The sequence below is a fragment of the Leopardus geoffroyi genome, chromosome C1 (assembly GCF_018350155.1).
Source record: "Leopardus geoffroyi isolate Oge1 chromosome C1, O.geoffroyi_Oge1_pat1.0, whole genome shotgun sequence".
NCBI lineage: Eukaryota > Metazoa > Chordata > Mammalia > Carnivora > Felidae > Leopardus > Leopardus geoffroyi.
In genome coordinates this window covers 186,683,213-186,709,365 of record NC_059328.1, presented here as the reverse complement: position 1 = coordinate 186,709,365, position 26,153 = coordinate 186,683,213, and the positions used below count along the sequence as shown (strand labels likewise).

The following is a 26,153-nucleotide window of genomic DNA, read 5'->3' as shown; positions in this document are numbered from 1 at the left end:
CTATGTAAATATAATTTAAATCAGAAATGCTTCTGTGTTGTTAGCAGAGAAATTTAATCGTGAATTCCTTGGTAAAGCTCACCTTAATATAGTGTGTTCCCTTAGTACACATAAACCATACTTGCATTTTCATAATTTAGATTTAAATGCTACTATTCAACAACATATCCCACTGAATGGAAGTTTAGTATCTATAAAATAAGTTTATAAAAGTAATAACATATTTTAAATATTCAAGCATTGTTTGGGCATCAAAAAAAGGGTCCAAAAAGGTACTTTATCTTTTGCATAAAGAAAGTAGTTTCACACAGCCACCTTTGACACAGAAAACAGACTAGAACGAAAACAGACTAGAACCAGTTTAAGACTTCCAGAGCTAAAGGATAATATTTTCCTGTCGCACTCCTCAAACTCCAGATGTTCCTTCCTAATAGTGAGTGTGCAATGGTCCTGCCAAAGAGAATAGCAAACAGCCACTACACAAGGTGGTCTAATATACCACATGATTCTAGAGACCTGGGTAGGAGCAACATTAAGATTTAAAGATACTCAGGAGGTTCAGCTATTTCAGAGGGCACACACAATTACCCTTCAAACATGTTATATCTACAGGAAACCTTCTCTACTCCTGCTGAGATGGATAGGAAACACTGAGATAAGTTTCAGAAGTAATGGAAATTTATATTGGCAGTTTTTCCCACTTTTTTTTTTTTCCCTTCTGACCTCTTAGTTCCAGAATCCATGAAACCTATCTCCAAAATGTTCAATACCATCATGAGCTTTGGCTATATAAAATCACCCATGATGACACTCTACCTGGGCCAATCATTCTAGATTACCCATCATCCAATTGCTACAGCATACTAGAACAATCTGTCACTTGTTTTTTAGCTCTTTTCCTGAAATGTCACATTAGTATTTTCTTTGCAGTGTAGGAGGTAGCTGCCTTAGGCTACCCCGGCCTCAGTGCTGAAAATTCTGCTGTCACCACTGAGGGTAAATCATCATATCCATTAAATTAATAAGAGTTGAAGGAGACAGAAAGGATTGAATGGACAAAAAGTATCGCTTAACAAAAATTGTCATTTTAGTCCTTTTCTATACATGATAAAATGAAGTGCCAAATACTGTATCAATTCTCCAAGGGAAAGTAAAAATGTGAGCATACTTTAAAACCAACGGCACTTACTTAGTATTTTTGTTTTGATTTTTGAAGCAAGAGAAACATTCAACTTCCCAGTCTTTGAAATTCTGTCTTTCACATGTCTCTTAATTCCTGAGGTAAAAAGTGAGCTAGTTTCCATCACTGGGTTCTCCATCACTGAAGTAAAAACAAGAAAGAAAGAAATCAGAGCAATGATTAATAAAAGAAAAAAGGGTATCTGATACATTCCAGAAGGTAATAATCATGACTTATATGGTATAATTTGTTTGTATGTAAGTATTTACAGGGGTGCCTGGGTGGCTCAGTCAGTTAAGCATCCAACTTCGTTTCAGGTCTGATCTCACTCTTCGTGAGTTTGAGCCCCGTATTGGGCTCTGTGCTAACAGCTCAGAGCCTGGAGCCTGCTTCGGATTCTGTGTCTCCCTCTCTCTCTGACCTTCTCCCACTTACACTCTGTGTGTCTCTCTCTCAAAAATAAACAAACATTAAAAAAAAAAAGTATTTACAAAACGCTTTGTATAAAATCTGAAAGTATGCAAGTAGCCAGGAGTGGTTTAAAGTGGTATCCAAAAAAGGTAAATGACTATTTTTTCATTCAAATCTGTATTATTATGTCTACATACCAGGAGCTAGGTTAGGCACAGCAGACAGAAAACAGGATACGGTTGTATAGGAATGTCAGTCATGGAATGTAGAGTCCACCGTAGGTACAGATCCTATTTTGACAATGTAAGAAGTGTAACCTTAGAGAATGCACAGAACAGATATACCTAATCTTATGGGAGAGGAGGCATGCTAGCTAGTTTGGAGGACTAGGCAGGATATCTTGAGTGTGTCTATTTGTCCATTACATTTATGGTCTATTAGACCTTAAAGTCTAAAAGTGGAAAGAAGAAGATAATCACATTATACTATGACAAGAATAACTGATAAAATATACAATGCATAAAAGTAATTAATTCTGCCTGGGCAGAGGAAAATGATCAGAAAAGGTTTTACTGAGAAGGGACAGTTGACGTTGAGCTATGTACTTAGACAAGACTAACCTTTCAAAGCTCCCATTCCCTTCCCAAGCTTCTTTGTCTCTATCTTCAGAGATCAAGAAGAAACCCCATTACCTGCACTTGCCTAACTTCCAATACTCAACCTTTCCACCACTACCTGACTTAAATCCACAGGACTAATCTCACTATGCTCTTTATGTCAATCACAGAATCTCTGGACTCCCAGGTCACTGTCATCTCCCTATCTCCCTCATCCTAATCCTCCTCTAGCTCTGTGGTAGGCTAAAAAATGGTCTCCCAAAGATATCGGGTCTTAATCCTTACATTCTAAGCCTTATGTGGAAAAAGGTTTTTATAGACGTGATTAAGTTGAGGATCTTGTGATAGGGAGGTTATTCTGGATTATACCTAGTTAGGCCTCCAAATGGCCTCATTGGTGTCCATACAGGAGATAGGAAGAGACTGAGTGATGCGGCCAGAAGCCAAGGATTGCTGGCAGCCACCAGAAGCTGAAACAGGCAAGGAACAGATTCTCCCCTGGAGCCTCCAGGGGGACTACAGCCCTGCAAACACCAGAATTTCAGCTCAGCGACACTGAGTTTGGACTTTTGGCCTCCAGAATTGTGAGAAAACAAATTTCTGCTGTTTAAAGCCACCTGGTTTGTGGTCATTTGTTACAACAGCCACATAAAATGAAGAGTCTTCATATCTCACCTCTGCCCTACCTTGTGAAGGTCTCTGGAACTCACAATCCATCATTATCAAAACCTCTAACTTCAGTCCCTCCTCTAAATGGTCCCTTCATCTTCTTGAACCAGCTGCTCCCAGGAAGATGCAGATTCCCCTCCCCGTCAGGAGGTGGCCATTTTCTCCCTTTCACCTCCTAAAGGATGCACTACATTCATGCTTGCAGACCATTTGTTCTCTCTCCTCCCTAAAAATCCCCAGCCTTGAATATAATGTCATCAGACTCTATAACGCTTTACATCCTGATGGTATAGCCAACCTCTGGGTCACTCCTCTTTATTGGCTGCTAATTTCATATCCTGGATCACTATTACTCTCTCTGAGAACACTGAAGCAACCTGTAGAGAACTCTGTCAAAACTCTCATTACAATTACCTACCCATTATCATCTGTATCTGTGCCCTTGTCTTCTCTCCATTATGATGGATGAACCATCTATCTTCTAAGGTCAGTCCTGCTTTGCTTAGATAAGGGTCCATGCACTGGACTTCATGCTATCCTGCCTCCTCAAAGACATAACTCCATAATTCTCTGCTCTTCATTGTCATTTTTTTCCACTGGATCATTCTCATCAACATACAAACATACTGCTATTTCCTTCATCTTAAAAAACCTTCCCTTGTTCCCACTTCGTCCTCAGACTACTCCTCCATTTCTCTGAAGCTCTTTATAGCAAAACTCCTTGAAAGAACTGTCTGTACTCAGTTTCCAATTCTCTCCTAAACCTATGTCACTCAGACTTTCACTATGACTACACCAAAAGTGCTAATCTTGAAGTACCATCACACTGCTAAATCTAATTGTCAATTTTCAGTCCTCATCTAACTTGATCCAGCCGCAGCATTTGATATGGTTATTTCTCTTTCCTCCTCGAAAATTATCTTTCCTTGGCTGCCAGCACACCAAACTTCTGGGTTTTTTCCTCTACCTAATTAGCTGTTTCTTTTCTCTTTTACAAATGTTCCAAACTTGTAACAGATTTTCTCCTTGGATCTCCCCTGGGAATCTATACTCACTCCTTTGGTGATTTGATAGTCATGGCTAAAATACCACCTAGAAAATGCCAAGAACTCTAAACTTTATGATCTCAGTTTGGATCTCTTTCCTGAACCTCCCTGGATTCACAATTCTGCTTAAACAATTATAACAGGGCATATCAAATTTAACCTGCTCATACCTGCTTCAGTCAGAGCCTTCTCTATTTCAGTTAATGGCAACTCCATTCTTCTAGTTGCTCTGGCCAAAAATCTCTCTCCTATCCCAATCAACCTTCACGGTACATTAGGAACCTGACCACTTCTCAGCACTTCCACCACTATCAGCCCAGATCAAGGCACGGACTCATCTTACTTGAATTATTGCAATAGCCTCTTATCCCCCTATTCCCACTGCTGCGCATTTTTTAGTCTAGACAATCTAAAAAACTCCCTGATGGTCCCATTTCTCTCAGAATAAAAGCTGAAGTCCTTCAATGGTCAAGAAGTCCCTTCAACATCTGCTCTTCTTTCCATTTCTCCAATTTGAACTTTCTTCTGTTCACTAGTCCATTCCTTCCAGGCCACACTAGCCACCAAGCTCTAATTGCTCCTGGCAGATGGTAGGCATCCTTCAGCCTCAAGTCCATTGTACTGGTCATTCTTTCTACTCAGAAAGCTCTTCCTCCAGATATATAAAAGGCTCATTCACTCTCCTCCAAGTCTTTGCTCAAGTGTCACCTTCTCACTGAGGCCATTCAAAACTGTAGCTCCTTCTCTTGGCATGTCTGATCATTCTTACCCTTTTCTATTTTTTTCCATAGCATTTAAAGCACTATGTGCTTTATTCTACAGAATTTACTTACTTCCTGTTTTCCCCAACTAGAATTTAAGTTCCAGAAGGTCATAGATTTTTCTGTTTTATTCACTGATATATTCCGTGGCCCATGGAACAGGGCCTGGAAAATAACATGAACACAACAAATATTTGTTCAATGAACAAATAAGTCTTAAAAACAAAGAATTTGTCAGGTATCAAGATTAGAAAGGGTATTCCAGAAAAAGGGATGGCAAGTGTAAATGCATAAACATGGAACATTTAAAAAGATACAAGTGATCTCTTGATGCTGGAATGTTATTACCCTAGTTCTGTTTCTCTTTATAGCAAGTTCCCTTAATTTCTTTTTTTTATGTTTATTTCTGACAGAGTGAGAGAGAGACAGAGCATGAGTGGGGGAGGGGCAGAGAGAGAGGGAGACACAGAATCTGAAACAGGCTCCAAGCTCTGAACTGTCAGCACAGAGCCCGACGCAAGGCACAAACTCACAGACTGCGAGATCGTGACCTGAGCCGAAGTCGGACACTCAACTGACTGAGCCACCCAGGCACCCCTATCGCAAGTTCCTTTAAAAGAGTTGTCTATACTTGCAGTCTCCAATTCATCCCCTGCCATTCCCTCTTGATCTACTCCACTCAAGTTGTTGCTCTCATCACTACCGTATGGAAATTGATAATTGAAGTCACTAAATTGCAGCATTGCTAAATCAGATATAGTAGTCAAGATACAGTTCTCAATTGATCTAATTTTAATCACAGTATTTAATAGGTCATTCTCTCTGAAATACTTTCTTTAGCAATCTTCTAAAAAACATTTTCCTTGGTTTTTCCCTTCTCACTGACCACTTCTTCTAAGTCTCTTCTGTTGGTTATTCTTCATCTCCCTAACCTCTTACCATTGGAGTGCCCCAAATCTCAATCCTTGGGTCACATCTCTTTTCTATGTACATAAACTACTGTGAGAGTATCATCTAGTGTTCTGGCTTTTAAATCTAAATGCCAATGGCTTACAAATTTATATCCCTGATCAACTCCAGACTTATTTATCCAACTGCCTACTCCTCATCTCCAACTTGGATGTCTAATATGTATCTCAAAAAAAAAAAAAAAAAATCTTAAGTTTATTTATTCTGAGAGAGAGAGAGAGAGAAAGATGCAGGAAGAACAGAGAGAGAGGGAGAGACAGAGACAGAGACAGAGACAAAGAGAGAGAGAGAGAGAGAGAGAGAGAGAGAGAGAGAGAATCTCAAGCAGGCTCTGCACCATCAGTCCAGAGTGATGCAGGGCTTGAACTCACCAACTGTGAGATCGTGACCTAAGCAGAAACTAAGAGTCAGAAGCTTAGCTGACTGAGCCACCCACGCACGTCTGCAGCTCAAATTTAACATGTCCTAAACTCAACACACCCAAACCTGCTCCACTGTGTCTCTTTCATCTCATTTAATGGAAACTCCATCTCCACCTGCTCAGCTCAGAAACATCTTTCTCTCACATCCCACATCCACTCGATCATCAGTCATGCTGGCCTGACCTTCACAACATGTTCACATGGGCCACCTATTGCTATCACTCTGATCCAAGTGGCCATTCTCTCTCATGTACATTATTGCTGTAACTACCTAAATGGTGTTCTTGTTTCCACCTTCCTTCCTACTATCTATTCTCAACCTAGTAACCAAATCATCCCTTCACACTTAATTCATGTCACTCCTCTGTTAAAAACCCTCCAGTGGTTCCCATATCACTGGAGTAGAGTCATAATCCTTGCAATGGCCTGTAAAGTACTACACAGTTTAACACTTCTCCCCCCTCCCCAATTCCCCATCCAGTACCTCTCTGACCTCTTCATCACTCTTCCTTCACTCACTAAGCTCCAGCCATTGGCTACCGTGGCATACTCCCACTGCAGAATCTTTATATTCCCGTTTTTTTCTTCTTTGTGTCAACTCTTCCTCCAAATAATCATGGGGTTTACTCTCTTTCTTCAAGTCTTTACTAATATGTCACTTTCTTAGCCTTCCCAGACCAAATATTTAAAATTACTCACCTGACCCCATTTCACTATCCTATTATATATTTTCTCCATTAACTTATCAGTGTCTAATATAAGACCACATAATTTCCTTATTTAATTTACTGTCTTCTACTAAAATCTGTTCCATGAGGGCACGGATTTTTGTCAAGTTTGTTTGCTGCTGTACCCTTAGAGCCAAAAGAGTGCCTGGCACATAGCAGCTACTGGTTAAACATTTGTTGAAGAAACAACTATGGATAAATGGAAGAAGTGTCAAATACTAAAACTGACCAATGCTGGAATGAGTCTCCTTTGAAAGTGTTGGGCAGATGTTGGGTGATGTCAAGTAAATAATGGGAATATGGTTTTAGAAGAATTTTCTGCAATGGGAAAGAAGTTTAAAGTATTCTAAAAATTTTGTCAAAAAAGAAAAAAGGTAAAATCAAAGATCACTATCTATTACATAGATAGAACACAGGCACATACAGAAATTCCACAGATAAATGGTTGCATCTTACACCTGTGAAGAGACACTGGCATAGATATCTAGTCCATCTCCAAAAAAATCCAGTCAGGAAGACCAAATCTCATTTTACTAATTAGGAAACCACCGCTGAATTGTCCTCCCCAATAAGTTGGCCCCTGGTTCCCTAACTTAATAAATGGCACTATCAATCACCCACCCACATGCTCATGCCAGAAATCAGAGTCTTCCTTTTAACACTGCCCTGTCACCCTCCACATTAACAACCTCACCAAGTAACACTTTAGGAACCAAGGCCAGGACATTGGAGTACCATTCAAGGATGACTTATGATACAGAGATTGAGGTATTTTAAATACCGGTTGGGACTGTGTTGGGAGTCTCAGTTCTAACATTTCATAGCTATGTTATTTTAATGTCTCTAAGTTTCAACTTTCAGGCTTATAAAGTAATAGTAAGTACATCTAATTGTAGGGACTGAATGAGCCGATGTATGTACAGGACTTGGCACATAGCACTCACTAATACGACCTATTTATTATTATTCTGTAGCTCCTGTCTGGCCATCATCTCGGCTAACTCTGTATCTGAAATATTAAATTCCACATCCAGTTCTGAATTGGATTCATCTAGAAAAATCATAGTCCCTATTCCTTACCTTAGTCCTACCTGTAAATCAAGACGCAGTTCAAGTTCTAAGTTTTTCCCAGTCTTCCATCACCCCTTCGCCTTCAGCCAGCCTTCCTTCCAAATGATCACTCCAAAGGAGAGGGATCATTTAAGAACCTGGGTAAGCAGTCTCCAACCCTCACCCAGCAGGTATTTACTGAAGGTTCACAATGACCTAGATAATGCTCTAAAAAGCAGGAGTAGTGCAGTCACAAAGACTGAAATCTCTTCCTTCAAGGAGCTGACCTTCTAACTGGCCGCTCGTACCTCTCACCCAGCCGGGCACAAAATCAAAGAGACAAGATGTAGCCACTCAGATCCAAACCGGAGAGTTCCCCAACGAGCCACTGAGAGCGTGGCCTCAGTTCGCGATACCAGAGGGCGGAGGGTGGGCGGGACCACGGGCCGCGCACGGTTCCCTTGACGGAAGACTCAAGAGAGCAGCGCTGAGAGTTTCAGCTGGGAAAGACACGGATCTCCCCAAGCAAAGCGGCGGCCGCGCCGAGGTCCCTGACTTACCGCCCTTTCACCATGGGGGCGACGACCACCTAGCCTGAGAAGCTCGGCGCCAGCGGCTACGGCTCTGGTTTAAACTCCGCAGTCGTTAGCGGTTGCCACATCAGCCAATCAGATCCCCAGGAGGCCGCGCAAAGGAGCGCGGTTACCAGGAAGTGCGAGGTGAAGGGGCGGTACCTCGAGCTGAGGGCCAGAGGGGGCGTTTCCAGGCAAGGCAGGGGCTATTCAACGAAGGTGAAAGTGGCAGCTTGGACCATGGGCGGGGCTGGGGGTGGTGGTGGCGGGTGGCCGTTGTTCTGTCTTTTGATGCATTGACCGAAAAGGAAACGTTCCTTTAACAAAAATGCCTTTATTAGAGGTCTAAAAGGCGTAACAGTCATCTTTGCATTATGATGCCAGGACCTTTATTTAGTTTTTCACTTAAAAGCACTCCCTATTTTTCTTTCAACTTGCTGAAGGAAAAGTGGCAATGAAATTTCTTTGAACATTTAGGTCTTAAACAAATGGTTTGATTCAACTAAATATACAAGAATGGCATTTTCCGTTACACCCAACTACATTAAAACATATATTATTCACTTTGTGTTCCAAGTCAGTTAGTTTTCCTTTCACGAGTGACTTTATAATCTATAGAAAAACCTGGGAAAACTACACTGAGAATAAAATATCCTCTTTGTATGTCATTAGACAGAAACTGAAAATAGCTTACTAAATCTAGAGTTTAATAATTGGTTATAGAGTGATGCAGTCAACTTCATATTCCTGTCATTTTTTTGTCCATTTGGGGACATTTGAAAATCACAGATTTCCACTTTACCTTAGAAAATCTAGAAGAATTATGTCAAACATGATTCTGAGTTAGATCTTTTAGTTTAATATCTTTAAAGATTGGTGTCCAAAGAGATCTGGCTACATGAATCTTGTATAAGTAAAAGAGTATTTATTGATTGTCCAGCTGCTAAAATTACAGTTTATAGTTCAGTAAAAACTTCAATATAAGTGGTTCAGTATGTAATATACTGGTTTTAGAAATTTCTGGTTTATCTACAGATTAACTAGCACAGTATCTTGTTTACCCAGCCTGACACATTAAATGCTCAATATATGTTACATGATTTTTAAATGAACCATGACATGGCTCTGCCATTTAGTGCCTATTTAATCTTGGCCAAGTCACATAATCTCTTTAAGCTTCTGTTTCTTCATTTGTAATATGGAGGTTAATAACAACATCCAATATATTTTTATGATGGTTCCAATCAGCAGATCATTTTGTTCAAATACATTAATATTTTAAAAAACTAAATACACTTACATTGCTTTTTTCTTGTCTTATTTTGTAGCTACTACTTCAAAACCAAAACAAATAGAAAAGGAAGAGTAGTCAGAGGTAAAAGAGATGTTCAAAACTTTTTCAAGACGTGAATACCAAAACCTATTTTTAAAAAAAAGTGATAATTAACTTATTTTGGGCAGTTGAAAGAATTTAACAAACCACTGCTTTGTAAATTGTAAAAATCTCTTGAAAATGTAAATTCTTTTCATTCACAATCATAACCTTAAAAGGTATAATTAATTGAACTGAATTTACCTTGATTTCAGCCTGCATTTAGGTCATTTGCCTCTTGGTAGAATGGATAGAGGCAGAAACCCTGAACTAGGAGTGTGAAGAGACAGTTAGTTGTACCTTGAACACACATTAGCTATGTGTTCTTTGTTGTAGGCTCCTTATCTGTAAAATAAACCAGTTAAATTAAATGAGCTCTGGGTCCTATTATGATACTCTTATCATACCTGCACAAGGTACTGGTTTTGCTCCTCTCCCTCCATTTTCCTTTATTCCTACACCCATTAATTGCCTGATTTTTTTTTACCTAAGGGTAGATTCCAGTCAATTAAAATTTGATTGCCCTGACCCACCCCCCCTCGCCAATCATCTAAGAAAAACAGTCCCTGTCTAGGAGCTGAGAATAAGACACATATTGCAAATCAATAAACCAATAAAACAAAATAGAAATGGTGTACTTACATTTTATTAAACCATCTGAATGCATAATGTATATCAATCTGGCAGGTTGAATTGCACCAAGAAAAACTAACCCAGGCTGACAGAAGCAGAAAAGGGCATTGGGTGGTTTAAAGCACTTCTGGAGAGGATAGAGAAGTGGACTTGAAAACAGGAACGAGAGGGTCTTGGCAACAAAGACCCAGCACGGTCATGCTACCAGCACAGCTTGTGAGGATACTGTTGAATTTCCATAGCCAGCAGTGGCCCTGCATGCTACCACTGGGACCTCCACCACTGCCACCTTTAGAGAAAGTGGGCATGACCCTAATATAGGTCCCCCATCCCTGCTGCCTGGTGCCACTAGCTCCTGTTGGCAAGCCTGCATTGAGTGTGTCTCACTGGTAAAGCCTGGATCATAAGCTACAAAGTCTAGCTGGAAGGGAGTCCTGAACATTCAGCCAGGGTCTGGCTTTTTTAGCTTCTTAGTAAGCGGCCACCTCTACCTCCCATTTAGTCTCAGGAAGGGCTTTTGAGCTGGGCAGCCAAAAGAATGGTAAATGTTCTTTTCAGCATTTTATGCTACTGTATTATAATAATTATTTTCTTCAATGAAAAGACTTCCTGCTGTGCCAGGTTAGGAATAGGTAATAATCATAACAGCAGCAGATAACATTTATCTAGCATTTTCCATGTCCTAGGCACTGTGTCAAGCCCTTTATATGCCTTTTCAATTCTCACAGTGATCCTATGTGGTAGGTACTATTATTTCCTTTTCATGGTTGAGAAAACTGAGGCACAAAAAATTTTAAGTAAATTCTGCAAAGTTTAGTATGTGATACAGCTAGAATTTGAACACAGGCAGTCTGGCCGGGGCCATTTTGAGATAGTAGAAGAAATGGCTGGTCACTGTCATTTCAGTTTCAAGGCATGACATTCATCATGTAAATTTACTTATGTTACCTGCTTGCCAGCTTTCTCTTTTTCTTCAGGTTATTTATTTATTTTTAGTCCTTTTTGCATTTGGCATTATGCTAGAGGTGAAAATGGATGAGGCAAATCCTGTTTCCTTAAGGGATAAGGCAGACAAGCAAACAATCCATTCCCATACATTGTAAGTAGAGATTTAAGATGATTCAACATGGTCTCTCTGGTTTTGGCAAGGGCAGGGAATATGTAACAGGGGAACTAAGCAATCTTATCTCTGACCTAAGTTTATGTATGTGTGGCAGGGAGGCTTCTCTGGGGGAGGGATAAAATAATCAGGGGTCTTGGTCTAACTGGCTGTCTGGCTGGATGACCTCCAGCCAGAGGACTCTTTCATCACCTCTACCCTAATCCACACGCTGGGCTGTACTGAGACAGGGGTTGAGTCTACTTCCCAATCTCTAGCCTCCACAGGATTTTCCAAAGAGGTTCAAGCATCTCTTTACTCAAGATTTCCTGTGATAAAATCCAAACCATACACACTGGGGGCTTGGGGAGGGCTTGAAAAGTCAGCTGTCATAATTACTAGCTTCACTAACAGATTTACATTAACATGCACCATCCAACAGTGCAGGGCCCTGAAGCCTAAAACTCCAGAGTTCTCTCCACATGGACATTCCCCTGGCTCCTGGAGTGGGTCCCAAGAGACCTCCATCTGTACCCTTCCTCAACATACCCATTTTTTGTTCTACTCCTCACTACAAATGCAAAAGAATAACAGTCATGGACAATAATGAATTCAGCTGTTTGAAGTCCCTTCAGGATATCTAAGGTAGAAATGTCCAGCAGGCACACAGATATAAAATATGGAACTCAAAAGAGATATCTGGATTTGGGAGTCAGCAATGGACAGTAATAGGAATTGCTGGACGTGATTAAATTATGGGGGGGAGGGTATGTAGAAGCACAAGGAGGGTGGAAGGCAGAACCCTGGTGATCATCAACATGGAGGAAAGATGAAAGGGTATCCAGGGAAGCAGTGAGGGGCAGGAGGAGACAAAAGCTTCATGCAGGCCAAGGGAAGAGCTCATTTCAAAGAGGGGACAGGCAATCTTGCCTTATACCACAGGAAGATGTGAGCGAGAATGACCCTGGGGGTTAACAGTCAAGAAGTCATTCATTTCCCAGCAAAGATGAGGGCAGACAATTCTTTGTGGATAAAAAGAGAAGTGACAGAAGCAGAAGGGGAATCCAGGGTGGAAGGAGGATCTGCAGTCTTTTTATAGGCTGGAGGGAGGAGCTGGTAGAGAGGGAGAGTGAATGACTTAGGTGGCTAGGGGTGGAGCAGACTTATGTGGATCCAGAGGTTGGAAGAAGAGCTAAGCCATAGACTGAAGGGTTACCTCTTCCTCTGAGGCAGGAAGAAGAGGTTAAATCCCAGATGTTGTAGACATACGTGAGTTTGAACACAAAAGTGCTCGGTAAACTTTCAAATTCATACAAATGTAGGACTGTGAGCTTTCATTTTATTTAAAACATTTGCTTCCTTGGGGCGCCTGGGTGGCTTAGTCAGTTAAGGATCCAACTCTTGATTTCAGCTTAGGTCATGATCTCATGGTCATGGGATTGAGCCTCACATTGGACTCCATGCTGAGAGGGCAGAACCTGCTTGGGATTCTCTTTTTCCCTCTCTCTGCCCCTCTCCCGCTCTTTCTCTCTCAAAATAAATAAACATTAAAAAAAAAAAAAACATTTGCTTCTTTTGGAAAAAAACCATCTCAACATTTAAAAAATTTTTTCTCCTATAGTTTCTCTAACAGAATGAAAGGAAATAGTTTGTACCTAAAACTCCCCACTGTTATATCAACCCATACACAAAGGTAGGGCCTCTTAAGATACAGTTAGTCATAAAAAGAAAAATAAAAAGTACTGGTTTCAAACTGACTGAAGCACTACAGAATTTAAGAGGGAAAAGATAAATACAATTGCAGATTCCTCCCAGAGTAAAAATTTAGACAATTAACATAAATAAGCCCCCCCAAAATATGCTCAGCAAATCAAATTTTATTCAGCCAAGGCAGGCATCAGTAAGTAGCTAAATATTTATCATAATAGTTGGTTGTAGAAAACTTTGCTATGTTCACCCTAAATGCAAATATGAAGTACTTTTCTCAGTAAGCGGACTAGTAATTTTTTTCACTCACAAAATATCATGTATCTTCTCCATCATCTTAATTTTATTTAGATCACATACATGGTTTTCTTAAGATCATATTTGCCATTTTTGTAAGTAATGAATTATACAGAAAGTGGTAGAAATTATTTAGAAAAAAGGAAAAACAGCTAATGGGTTCTATGAGATTACACTGATGGAAGGTTCATGCTGTCAGAGAATTTTAGAGACCAGTACATCTGACTTATCATTGTAGCAATACAAGGTGGTCCATGCTGATTGCCACAACAGTAGCAGAGTGATTCCTGTTTGCTTGTAGATTCAGGAGGCCAGCATAGAGGACAGTTCATGTGACCTAGGTGTTGTGGTAGGCTGAAAAGGGATATTGACTTCCTAATCCCTGGAACTTGTGAAAATTACTTCATATGGCAAAATCATGGATATTACCTTAATTTGAAAAAAGAGTCTTTGAAGGTTTAATTATGCTAAAGCTTTTGAGATGAGGAAATTATCCTGGATTATCCAGGTGGGCTCTAAATGTCATCACAAGTGTTCTCATGGGAGGCTGAGAGAAATTTGACATATAGACTCACAAGAGAAGGTTGGAGGGGTGCCTGGGTGGCTCAGTCGGTTGGGTGTCTGACTTCAGCTCAGGTCATGATCTCACCGTTAGTGGGTTCGTGCCCTGCGTCCAGCTCTGTGCTGACAGCTGAGAGCCTGGAGCCTGCTTTGGATTCTGTGTCTCCCTCTCTCTCCGCCCCTCCCCCGCTCATGCCCTGTCTCTCAAAAATAAACAAACATTTAAAAAATTAAAAAAAAAAAGAGAGAGGGATGCAGTCACACATTGAGGAACATCAACAGTCACCAGAAGCTGGAAAAGGCGAGGATCAAATTCCTCCTAGAGACTTCAGAGGGAGAGCAGCCATGCTAACACTTGGATTGCGGGTTTCTGGCCACCAGAATTGTCAGAGAATAAATTTCTGTTCAAAGCCACCCAGTTCATGGGAAACTATTGCAATAGCCTCAGGAAACCAATAAAGGGGCTGTGAACAATGTGTAGGGTTTTACCAGATGAGAATTTCAATGTATGGAAAGGGGCATTTTATGTTGAGAGAAGGGCAAGATAAAGGGAATAAAATGTAAAAGTGAGTAAATTATCTGATAAATAGTTCAGTTCAAATACAATGTAAATATAAAGGACTAGGTAGAAATGGAGGGATGGTGTAATTATTTGGCAATGAGGACACAGGTGAGTTTTTGAGCAGAAAAGGGACATAATCAAGGCTATGCATTATATATATAGCCATATCTATCTATATCTATATCTATATCTATATCTATATCTATATCTATCTATCATATATATATATATATATATAGAGAGAGAGAGAGAGAGAGAGAGAGAGAGAGAGCAGCTTGCAGAAAGACTTCTGGTCTTGCTAGAATAATTTATAGACAGCTCATATAAACTCTACTTAGCCCCCAACATGGAATTGTATTTATATTTTTTTACTTTTTATTTTGAAATAAATTTATTTATATATTAATTATAATACTTTTTATTTTGACAGACTGTACAGACTCCTTTAATCTGGAAAAGTTACAAAGCTTTTTTTTTGGTTTTTCATGATCTTGACATTTTTTAAAGAGTAGAGGCACACTAAATTACAATGTTCCTCGATTTGGATTGTCTGAAATTTCCTCAGGATTAAATTCAGATTTTCATTTTGGGTAGAAGTAATGTTGAAGTCTTCTCAGTATATCCCCATCAGGAGCACATAATGTTGGTTTGTACTATTAACTGGTGATTTCAACTTTGATCATGTGATTAAGGTGATGTCTGCCAGGTTTCTCCACTGTAAAATCCCTTTATAATTAATAAGAATTATAACTTATGATTATAATTTCTTTTTATAATTAATAAGAATCTTGTGAGGAGATATGTTGTGTGTAATTATTCTTCTAATCAAAATTTCCAGTCATTAGTTTTTAACATCTATTGATGTATCTTTCCTAAATCAATTATTTCTATGATAGTTGTCAAATGGTGATTTTTTTCTAATTTTATCATTTTTTTTTTACATTTATTGGTTGGCAAGAGCTTTCTTCTCCACCCCTATCTATCAGTATGGACTCATCTATCAGTATCTCTCACCATCTGTCAGTATCTATTAGTATTGACTCATGAATTCTTATTTTATTCAATAGATTATAATCTATTATTGTCATAATAAATTTTGATGAGCAAATTGTCCCACATTTGGCAAGTAACAGCCCCTTAAAGATGATTCCTGTGTCCCTATGATAGTCCCCATCACTCATTGAACAACTTTCTGGAATAGCAGGATATTTCCGGCTCATTTTGTAGTTTCTCAGTCCCAGCCCTGGGAATTACTCAATCAGCAATTTCACCAAGAAGTTTTGGTTCCTTTTACTAAAGAATGGCAGAATGGGTTTAGAAACCAAAACTTGGGCACTTGGTGGGACCATTGCTACTGGGGTGTCATTAGTTCCAGGCTCTCTTAGGGGACAGAGCTTGAAAATCTATGTACCTTTATATATCCATACATACATGTATACAAACATCCATATTTCTATATTTACCATTTGTTTGTATCCATCGTCTTATCTGTCTTAAAAACCATGCATTCACACTGATACTTCCAATTCCAATAAAAATAATGGGGTTCCTTCTACTATTTTCCTTTTCAATGGAAAATCTGAGACAGTAAATACTGAGACAGTGAGAAATCTGGTTCCTATTACCTACAATATATTTACTTTTTTGTCAGTCTTAGAATACACAGAAAGTAACTTTCTGACCCATAATTCTGTGAAAATTTGACTAACTAGAGTTGACTATTTGTTTACCATTCTTTTTTTTTTTTTAATCTCTTGCTTAAGGTTATGCAGTCAAATACTGTGACCTAAAGTTTCTTGGATTCATTAATTTTCTCCCCTCTATTCAAGGTGACTACGTTATTCATTTGAATTATGGTTAGGTTTACTTATGTCTATTTGTATATAGTTTTAGCTTTTTCCTCTATCTTTAGATGCGTGCATGTTTATACTCATATATGCATTTTAGTAGGTGAAACATTAACTAGTTTTAGAAGTCAGAACTTTATGAATACATGTATTCAAAAGTATCACTCTTCCTTTCTTCTATCCCTTTCTCACTCCTACTTCCTTGCAGCCTGCATTAGTTTCTTATGGCTGCTGTAACAAATCACCAGAAATTTTGTAGTTTAAAACAACAGAAATTGATTTTCTGATAGTTCCAGAGGCCAGAATTCTGAGTCAAGTCTTATGGGGCTAACCTGAGTATGTCAGCAAGGGTGTGCTCCCTCTGAAGCTCCAGGGAGAATTTTTCCTTGCCTTTTTCATCCTCCAGAGCTGCATTCCTTCCATTCCTCCACTCTGGGGACCTTCTTCCTTTGTTCAAAACCCAGTAGCATCACCTCTTGTGACTCTGCTTTCCTCTGTTTCCATCACACAGCCTTCTGTTCTACCTGTAGTCCAATCTCCTTCTGCCTGCCTCTTACAAAGATACTTATGATTATGTGTAGGACCCACCCTGAAAATCCCAGATAATCTCTCCATCTGAAGGTATTTAATTTAATAACATCTACAAAGACAGTTTTTCCACATAAGGTAACATTCACAGTTTCCAGGGATTAGCACCTGGATAATTTTGGTGGCTATTATTAAGCCGATTATAGATAACTAATCTTAATAGTTTTTTGTTTGTTTATGATTCCTATGCTTTTATTTGTACAAATGATTAGATACATGTAGGTTTTCTCATTTCCGATTTTTACACAAAAAGTGACATACTGTAAAAAATCTTACATTTCATCTTCTTTGCTTAACAAAATTTTCTAGAAATCACTCTACATTAGTTCATAGAAAATGACCTCATTCTTTTCTATAACTTCATAGTACTCCATCCTATGGATCCATCCACACACTCTCCTATGTATAGAAATTTAATTTTTTTTTCTGATATTTTGCAAGTACAATACTGCAATCACTAACTTTGTGCTTAGAATATTCACACTGTTGGTGGTATACCATCAGGTAGATTTAACTTTCATTTCACGTATGAGTGAGTTTCGGTATCTTTTCATATTTTTGAGAAACATGTGAAAAATGGTGTGTGCATGTAAATCATTTCACAGTTAGGAATTTCTCTATTTTTTGTTCAAAAAATGTTTAAACACAGTCAAATCTATCAATTTTATTTTTTATTGCATCTGAATTTTTAGTTGTAATTAGAAAGTCTTTTCCTACATGCAGGTTGTAGAGAAAACCATACATTATTTCTTCTAGTACTTATATGACTTCATCTTAGACATTTATATCCCTGGTGCTTTTGGAGTTTATTCTTATAGTGTGAGACTTGCTTTTTTTTTTTTTTTTTCAAAGTTTCTTTATTATTGAGAGACAGAGAGAGACAGAGCATGAGCACGGGAGGGGCAGAGAGAGGGGAGACACAGAATCTGAAGCAGGCTCCATGCTCTGAGCTGTCTGCACAGAGCCGGATGCAGGGCTCCAGGGCTCAATCATGACCTGAGCTGAAGTCGGATGCTTAACCGACTGAGTCACCCAGGTGCCCCATGAGACTGGCTTTTAATTTTATCTTTCTCCAAATAGCAAACCAATTATCCCACCAGTATTTGTTAAAATGTCCACCTTTTCCCAAGTGATTTGAGATAACACATTTATCACATTAAATTTCCATATGTATTTGGATCTATTTCTGTAATTTCTATTTTATTCTACTGGTCTATTTGTCAATTCATGCACCAGTACCATGAAAAGATAAAAAACCAGGCTTATAGTATATTTTAATATACGCCACTCTCCTCTCATAAACTTTTCTTTTTCAGTGTTTTCCAGGCTATTTTTGCATGTTTATTTTTCCAAGCGAATTTTATTATTTTTTATTTTTTTTATTTTTTTAATTTTTTTTTTCAACGTTTTTTTTTTTTTAATTTTATTTTTGGGACAGAGAGAGACAGAGCATGAACGGGGGAGGGGCAGAGAGAGAGGGAGACACAGAATTGGAAACAGGCTCCAGGCTCTGAGCCATCAGCCCAGAGCCTGACGCGGGGCTCGAACTCACGGACCGCGAGATCGTGACCTGGCTGAAGTCGGACGCTTAACCGACTGCGCCACCCAGGCGCCCCTCCAAGCGAATTTTAATATCAACCTAACTAGCTCCATACAAATCCTGTTGGTAATTTTGCTAGTATTTGTTAAATTTATAAATTAACTTAGAGAAAACTAGTTATCTTTATGACATTATGGAATGTCTTTCAGTTTTTTCAAGCCCATTTTTGTATCTTTCAGGGGTGTTTTAAAGTTTTTCTTGTATTAAGTTTGCACATTTCTTGATAACTTTATTCTGAAATATTTTATCTTGTTACTATTGTATTCACTATTGTATTCTCTATTTTCAGGGTATAGAATAAATACATCCATAAGATCTACTTTATTGCTTATGCTATTTACATATCTATTTTCCTTACTTATTTTTTGTTTACTTCATATGTACTAGAAGTGGTGTATTTAAGTTTTCTACAATTAGTGTATTTCTGTCCATGTTTCTTTGCGTGCTCCATGATTTTTGCTTTATAAATGTATTGCTGAGTTGTTTGGTGAATAGGATGCATAACTGTTATATATTCATTGTGAATGTGACATTAAAACATGTCCTTCTTTGTCTTATTTAATGTATTTTGACTTAAATTCTACTTTGATATCAGGATCACAACTTCCACTTTCTTATTGTTTCCACTTACCTAGTAAACCTCTACCTATTCCTTTAGTTTTATACTTTCTGAATCATTTTGATTTAGACATGTTTCTTATTTTCATCTGCTTTCTTTGTGAATCAAATTGAAAATCTTTGTTTTTTATTTTTATTTTTTTTCAATATATGAAATTTATTGTCAAATTGGTTTCCATACAACACCCAGTGCTCATCCCAAAAGGTGCCCTCCTCAATACCCATCACCCACCCTCAATACCCTCCCACCCCCCATCAATCCTCAGTTTATTCTCAGTTTTTAAGAGTCTCTTATGCTTTGGCTGTCTCCCACTCTAACCTCTTTTTTCTTTTTCCTTCCCCTCCCCCATGGGTTTCTGTTAAGTTTCTCAGGATCCACATAAGAGTGAAACCATATGGTATCTGTCTTTCTCTGTATGGCTTATTTCACTTAGCATAACACTCTCCAGTTCCATCCACGTTGCTACAGAGGGCCATATTTCATTCTTTCTCATTGCCACGTAGTACTCCATTGTGTATATAAACCACAATTTCTTTATCCATTCATCAGTTGATGGACATTTAGGCTCTTTCCATCATTTGGCTATTGTTGAGAGTGCTGCTATAAACATTGGGGTACAAGTGCCCCTATGCATCAGCACTCCTGTATCCCTTGGGTAAATTCCTAGCAGTGCTATTGCTGGGTCATAGGGTAGGTCTATCTTTAATTTTTTGAGGAACCTCCACACTGTTTTCCAGAGTGGCTGCACCAATTTGCATTCCCACCAACAGTGCAAGAGGGTTCCCATTTCTCCGCATCCTCTCCAGCATCTATAGTCTCCTGGAAAATCTTTGTTTTTTAATACATAAATTAATCTTATTCATATTGATTGATATGACATATGCTTAGTTCTACTATCATTTTATGTTAAAATTATTTTATATAAAGTAATGATATTAACATTGTTGTAATTGTTAGGTTTCTTTCCGTATGTGATGCATTTTCTTTGCTTTTATTTTTATTTCTATTAAAAAAATTTTTTTTAACGTTTATTTATTTTTGAGACAGAGAGAGACAGAGCATGAATGGGGGAGCGTCAGAGAGAGAGGGAAACACAGAATCTGAAACAGGCTCCAGGCTCTGAGCTGTCAGCACAGAGCCTGACGCGGGGCTTGAACTCACGGACTGCGAGATCATGACCTGATCCGAAGTTGGACGCTTAACCGACTGAGTCACCCAGGAGCCCCTCTTTGCTTTTAATTTTTAAAATTTCCTTTTGTATTTAGGAAAGTTTATAGTATTATTCTGGTGGTTATCTTTGTATTCATAACTTTTCTAAAGCCCTTAGTTCTTTCTTGTTTAATCATTTATCACCTGACTCACCAATTTTAATATTACCCTTGACCCCTATTTATTGCTTATTCACAATCAATGAACTTATTCTACTTTCTTTTATCTCTTAGTGTCTCCCATTTTATTTACATTATTTCTACTTTGTTAGACCCTATTACACATTATTCTTTGAGTTTTGTTCTCACCTTTGTGTAATTTTAGATCTATAATTAAATACGGTAAATAATCATCATCAACCCTTTTGATGAAATTTTGCCACTTGGTTGGATGGAAAACATCTTTTCCCAGATTCTTCAAGAGGGGCTCATGTATACAAAATTCCTTGAATTTTTCCAGTTGAAAATTCATTTCCTCTTGCTTTACTACTTGAAAAACAAGTTGACTGAATATTTTTTATTCACACTTCTTTTCCTTGAGTTTTAAAAAAGTGCTGTTCTGTTGTTGCCTTCAACATGTGTTGTTTTTGAGCCAGTTTAATTCTCTCATTCTTGTAATTTCTTGATCTATTGTTGCTTGAAGGCTTGGGTACTTATCTTTGAAATCCAATAGTTTTACTTACTTACATATATATATATATATATATATATATATATATATATATATATATAAAAAAAATTTTTTTTAAATGTTTATTTATTTTTGAAGGAGAGAGAGACAGAGTGTGGGGGGGGGGGAGCAGAGAGAGAGGGAGACACAGAATCCGAAGCAGGCTCCAGGCCTCGAGCTGTCAGGCACAGAGCCTGACGTGGGGCTCAAACTCACAAACCACGAGATCATGACCTGAGCTGAAGTTGGACGCTTAACCGACTGAGCCACCCATATAAAATATATATATATATATATATATATATATATATATATATATATATATATATATTTAATTTCTTTTTGAGAGAGAGAGAGCACAGAGGTGGGGGAGAGGGGTGGGGGGGGGAGAGAGAGAGACAGAGAGAGACAGAGAGAGAGACAGAGAGAGACAGAGACAGAATCTTAAGCAGGCTCCATGCTCAGTGTGGAGCCCAACACAACCTCACGACTCTGGGATCATGACCTGAGCCAAAACCAAGAGAGTTGGACGCTCAACCAACTGAGCCACTGAGGCACCCCACTTGCTTATGTCTTGAAATTGATAATTCTGGTTAATTTTCCCATGCACTGATGGGTCCTTTCAGTACATAGATTTACATCTTCTTTTATAGTTCTGTTCCAGTGTTGTTCTGTTTATCTTCTTCAAGTACTGCCATTATTTGTATGTTGTTTCTTCTTCATCTTTATTTTTCTCTGACTCTAACTACTTTTAATTTTGTATCTCATTTTCATTATCTTGGTTATTTTCCTGACTTTTTTCAATGCCCCTTATTAAATTTTCACTTGACTTTATTTTCCTCACAAATTTTGCAATTTATACTTCATTTCTGTGATAATTTTGGTCTTTTTCTTCTGTTTCCTTCCTGGGTTCAATCTTTTTATTTCTTCCTTTCTTAAAAAATCAATTTTTATTTTTTAATACTGAATTTGGGGTTCAAGGTGGTTTTTCATATCCCCCTAAATTTCTATGTGGATACTTAATTCACTTTGGGGTGTGTGGTGCAGTTTTCTTCTACTTTGGGTTGTTCTTTGTTAGAGGGATACTTTTTTATCAGACCTGATAAAACCTTGTTTTCTGTTTTCTTCTTATAATAGCTTTGTATATATTTACTCTATTTTCACCTATTCGCTTCAAATATTTTGGATGATTGGTAAGATTTCAAGTTCAAGGGTGCCCTCTTCTGTAGTGAAATACAGCTTCTTGATGGTGTGTGCGTGTGTGTGTGTGTGTGTGTGTGTGTGTGTGTGTGTGTGTATGTATGTGCGTGCATGCAGGTGCGGTATGGGCTAACAATTGCATATTTTCACAGTTTGGGATATCTTTTTCCTTACTTGACCCTAAATTTTCCTTTTACTTCTTTTCTTAAGGGTGTGTCTCCATTCCCTCTAGAAGCAATGATTTTCACACAGTGTCACCTTGAATCATGTGCATTTTTTTTTATTATATAGTGTTTTGATCTAGAGTAGACTTTTCTTTGTCATGGTTATCTTAGATCAGTTATAGGCTTGTCAAAAGCTCTCCTTTTCTCCCATGTATTCTTTCCAGACTGCGCTTTATCTTTGTGCAAGTTTGCAGTAGGACCAAGGGACACAATTTGCTAAAGTTTGGTGTTTATTTTTCTATTTATGGATAATTTGAAGTTTGGGTGTTCTCTTTTAGTTTTACAGATAGCATGAGTTTCATGTAGTTTTATTTGTTCTTTTTATTGTACTGTATTATGTTTTTGGAGAAGGAATTGGGAAATTCAGATTTATGCAGCTATGGCTGCTATTATCTTGGCTACTCAAAAATTCTACATTAGTATTATTTTGATGGAAATGCACTCTTCCACGAGGCATTTTAAAAAGAAAAACACTGCAGGGGCACCTGGGTGGTTCAGTCGGTTAAGTTTAAGTGTTCGACTTTGGCTCAGGTCATGATCTCATAGCCTGGAGCCTGCTTCGGATTCTGTGTCTCTGTCTCTCTCTGTCCCTCCCTTGCTTTCGCTCTGTCTCTCTCTCTCAAAAATAAACAAACATTAAGAAAATAAAAAGCAAATCACATGAAAAGAAAAACACTGCAATCCATTGAGGTTAAATAAATAAAGGGGCAACCAGACCCCCTCATTCTCCTTCCTATAACCTTGTCCAAGGTTGGAAGGAGGAAATTGTTTATGGTTTGGGAATCTTTTTCCAAAGAATATACATGAAGTTATTTGCTCCTCCTCAACCATGAGAAGTCCCTATCTTTCCCATACCAGGGAGAGCCGGAAGAGAAGAGTAGTCTTGAGTTTGATCAGGCCTGTGACTCAGGCTTTGATTTATATGGTGCTTTCTCTTTTCCTTCCCCTCAAGCTTCATTGCATCAGAGCTGGGATTATCCTTACTTCTTGGAGAGGTGGTAGAGAGAATAGTCAGCTAAGGGCTTTCCTGATGCTTGGCTTCCTTATAAGATCTTCCCCTCCATTCATTATACCATACAGTGGGGAAGAGCCAGAGGGTGGGTTCACCCCAATGCTGTTGAGCTAAATATCTGGGCTTTGGCTTGAACCTTGTACTAATAGACCATGAGGACTGTTCTCATCCTGGCTCAGATCCCTGTTTACCTTAACACTCCAGGAGTCTCAGCCTCTCAAGTTGTCCACTGCCAATTGGGTTCCCGTGCCCATACTGCTAGTGTGTCCACTAGTCTGAACCAATTCCCGACTCTTCTCATTCCTCTTAAACATTTCCACTGAGCTTCTTAGAGTTCCCTTTTTAAATGCTCCCTTCATTTCTCTCATCCTGTTTTTCTTTTTCTTTTTTTTTTTTAACTGAAACTTGTCTGTTCCTAGAGACTGCTTCCTCTACAGCCTCTCAAGTAGTGACTGCTTTTCCTTCCACTCCCTGCATACGTCAAGGCTAGGAGGTGGGGTTGGTGTCTTTTTTTCTCCCATTACTGTTAAAAAACATTTTTTTCCTCCATCCTTTCTCTAAGTTCTAGCTAATCTGAACTCTGTGCCACCTGGATATAGTATCTGTCCTTGTCTCCTCAATGTAGTCTTCTAAGGTTCTTCTAATCATCCATTATTGATGATATTAGCTTCTGTTTAATCTTCTTTCTTTCCACTCTTGTTGACTTTACTACTTATGGGGATAACTCATCTAATAATAATAATATTTTAAACTCCTTACTTTCATTAGCTGTTCTTATACCTCACTCACCTGGAACCTTGGCATTACAGTCATTGTAATAATAATACCTCTGAAATACTGAAATCAAGTATGATACTTTCTGGCAAAACAGGGGTGTCCACTCTCACTACTTTCATTCAACACAGTACTGGAAGTCCTAGCTACAGCAATTAGACATTCAAAAGACTTCCAAATTGGTGAGGAAGAAGTAAAACTGTCACTATTCACAGGTGACATGACACCATATATATAGAAAACCCTAAAGACCTCACCAAAAAATTATTAGAATTGATAAATGAAGTCAGAAAAGTTGTAAGATACAAAGTTAATATACAGAAATCTATTGTGTTTCTATACACAATAAAGTAGAAGAAAGAGAAATTAAGAAAACAATACCATTTATAATTGTATCAACAAGAACAAAATACTTAGAAATAAATTTAACCAAGGAAGTAAAAGGCCCATGCTCTGAAAACTATAAGACACTTGTGAAAGAAATTGAAGACAAAACAAATAAATGGAAAGATATGCCATGTTCATGGATTCAAAGAGTATCATTACAGTGTCCATACTACCCAAAGCAATCTACAAATTCAATGCAATTCCTATAGAAATACCAATAGCATTTTTCACAGAACTAGAATAACCCTAAAATTTGTATGGAACCACAAAAGTCCATGAAAATCCAAAGCTATTTCTCAGGCTTCTTGAGAAAGAACAAAGCTGGAGGTATCGCAATCCCAGATTTCAAGATATACTACAAAGCTTTAGTAACCAAAACAGTATGGTACTGGCACAAAAATAGACATATAGATCAATAGAAGGAATAGGGAACCTAAAAATAAACCCATGTCTATATGGTCAATTAATCATCAACAAGGAGACAAGAATATGTTTTTACATATGTTTACACTGGTAAAAAGACAGTCTCTTCAGTAAATGGGAAAATGGGAAAACTGTACAGCTACATGCAAGGAATGAAACAGAACCACTTTCTTACACCATACACAAAAATAAACTCAAAATGGATTAAAAACCTAAATAGGAGACCTGAAATCATAAAACTCCTAAAAGAAAACATAGGCAGTAAACTCTTGGACATCCGCCTTAAAAATATATTTATGGGTATGTCTCCGCAAGGAAGGGAAACAAAGGTAAAAATAAACTATTGGGACTATACCAAAATCAAAGTTTTGTGCTGCAAAGGAAACCATTAACAAAGTAAAAGGGCAACCTAGTTAATGGGAGAAGGTATTTGCAAATGATATATCTGATATCCAAAATATATAAAGAACTGACACTACTCAAAACCAAAAACACTACAATTAAAAGACGGTCAAAGGATTAAATAAACATTTTTCCAAAGAAGACATACAGATGGCCAATAGATAAATGAAAAGATGCTCAACATCTTTGTACGTATATGTGTGCATATATATATATATATATATATATATATATATACGTACACACTCATATATATATGCACACATATATGTAATTATATATACATATATATATATATATAAACACACATACATACACACATATAATGGAACATTACTCAGCCATAAAAATGAAATCTTGCCAGTTGTGACAACATGGATGGATCTAGAGGGTATTATTACGCTAGGTGAAATAAGTCAGACAGAGAAGGAAAAATACCATATGATTTCACTTATATGTGGTGGAATCTAAAAGCAAAAACAAAAACAAATGAACAAAACATACTCTTAAATTCAGAGAACAAACTGGTGGCTGCCAGAGGGA

At 38.1% G+C, this 26,153-nt stretch overlaps 1 protein-coding gene across 7 annotated transcripts in view; it reads right to left on the bottom strand.

The window, feature by feature from the left end:
- Nucleotides 1–26,153, bottom strand: part of SGO2 (shugoshin 2) — a 69,560-nt gene that overhangs the window by 38,563 nt on the left and 4,844 nt on the right. The window contains exons 1-3 of one of the 7 annotated variants that reach the window (XM_045480651.1): nucleotides 8,414–8,534; nucleotides 1,789–1,881; nucleotides 1,190–1,321 (exon numbers count right to left, since the gene is read on the bottom strand). In XM_045480651.1, coding sequence (XP_045336607.1) covers nucleotides 1,190–1,319 — 130 coding nt within the window. In that variant the 5' untranslated portion in view covers nucleotides 1,320–1,321; nucleotides 1,789–1,881; nucleotides 8,414–8,534. Of the gene's footprint in view, nucleotides 1–1,189; nucleotides 1,322–1,788; nucleotides 1,882–7,883; nucleotides 8,562–26,153 lie in introns of those variants that run through there. The other 6 variants (XM_045480655.1, XM_045480654.1, XM_045480650.1 and 3 more) reach the window with 6 other exon arrangements.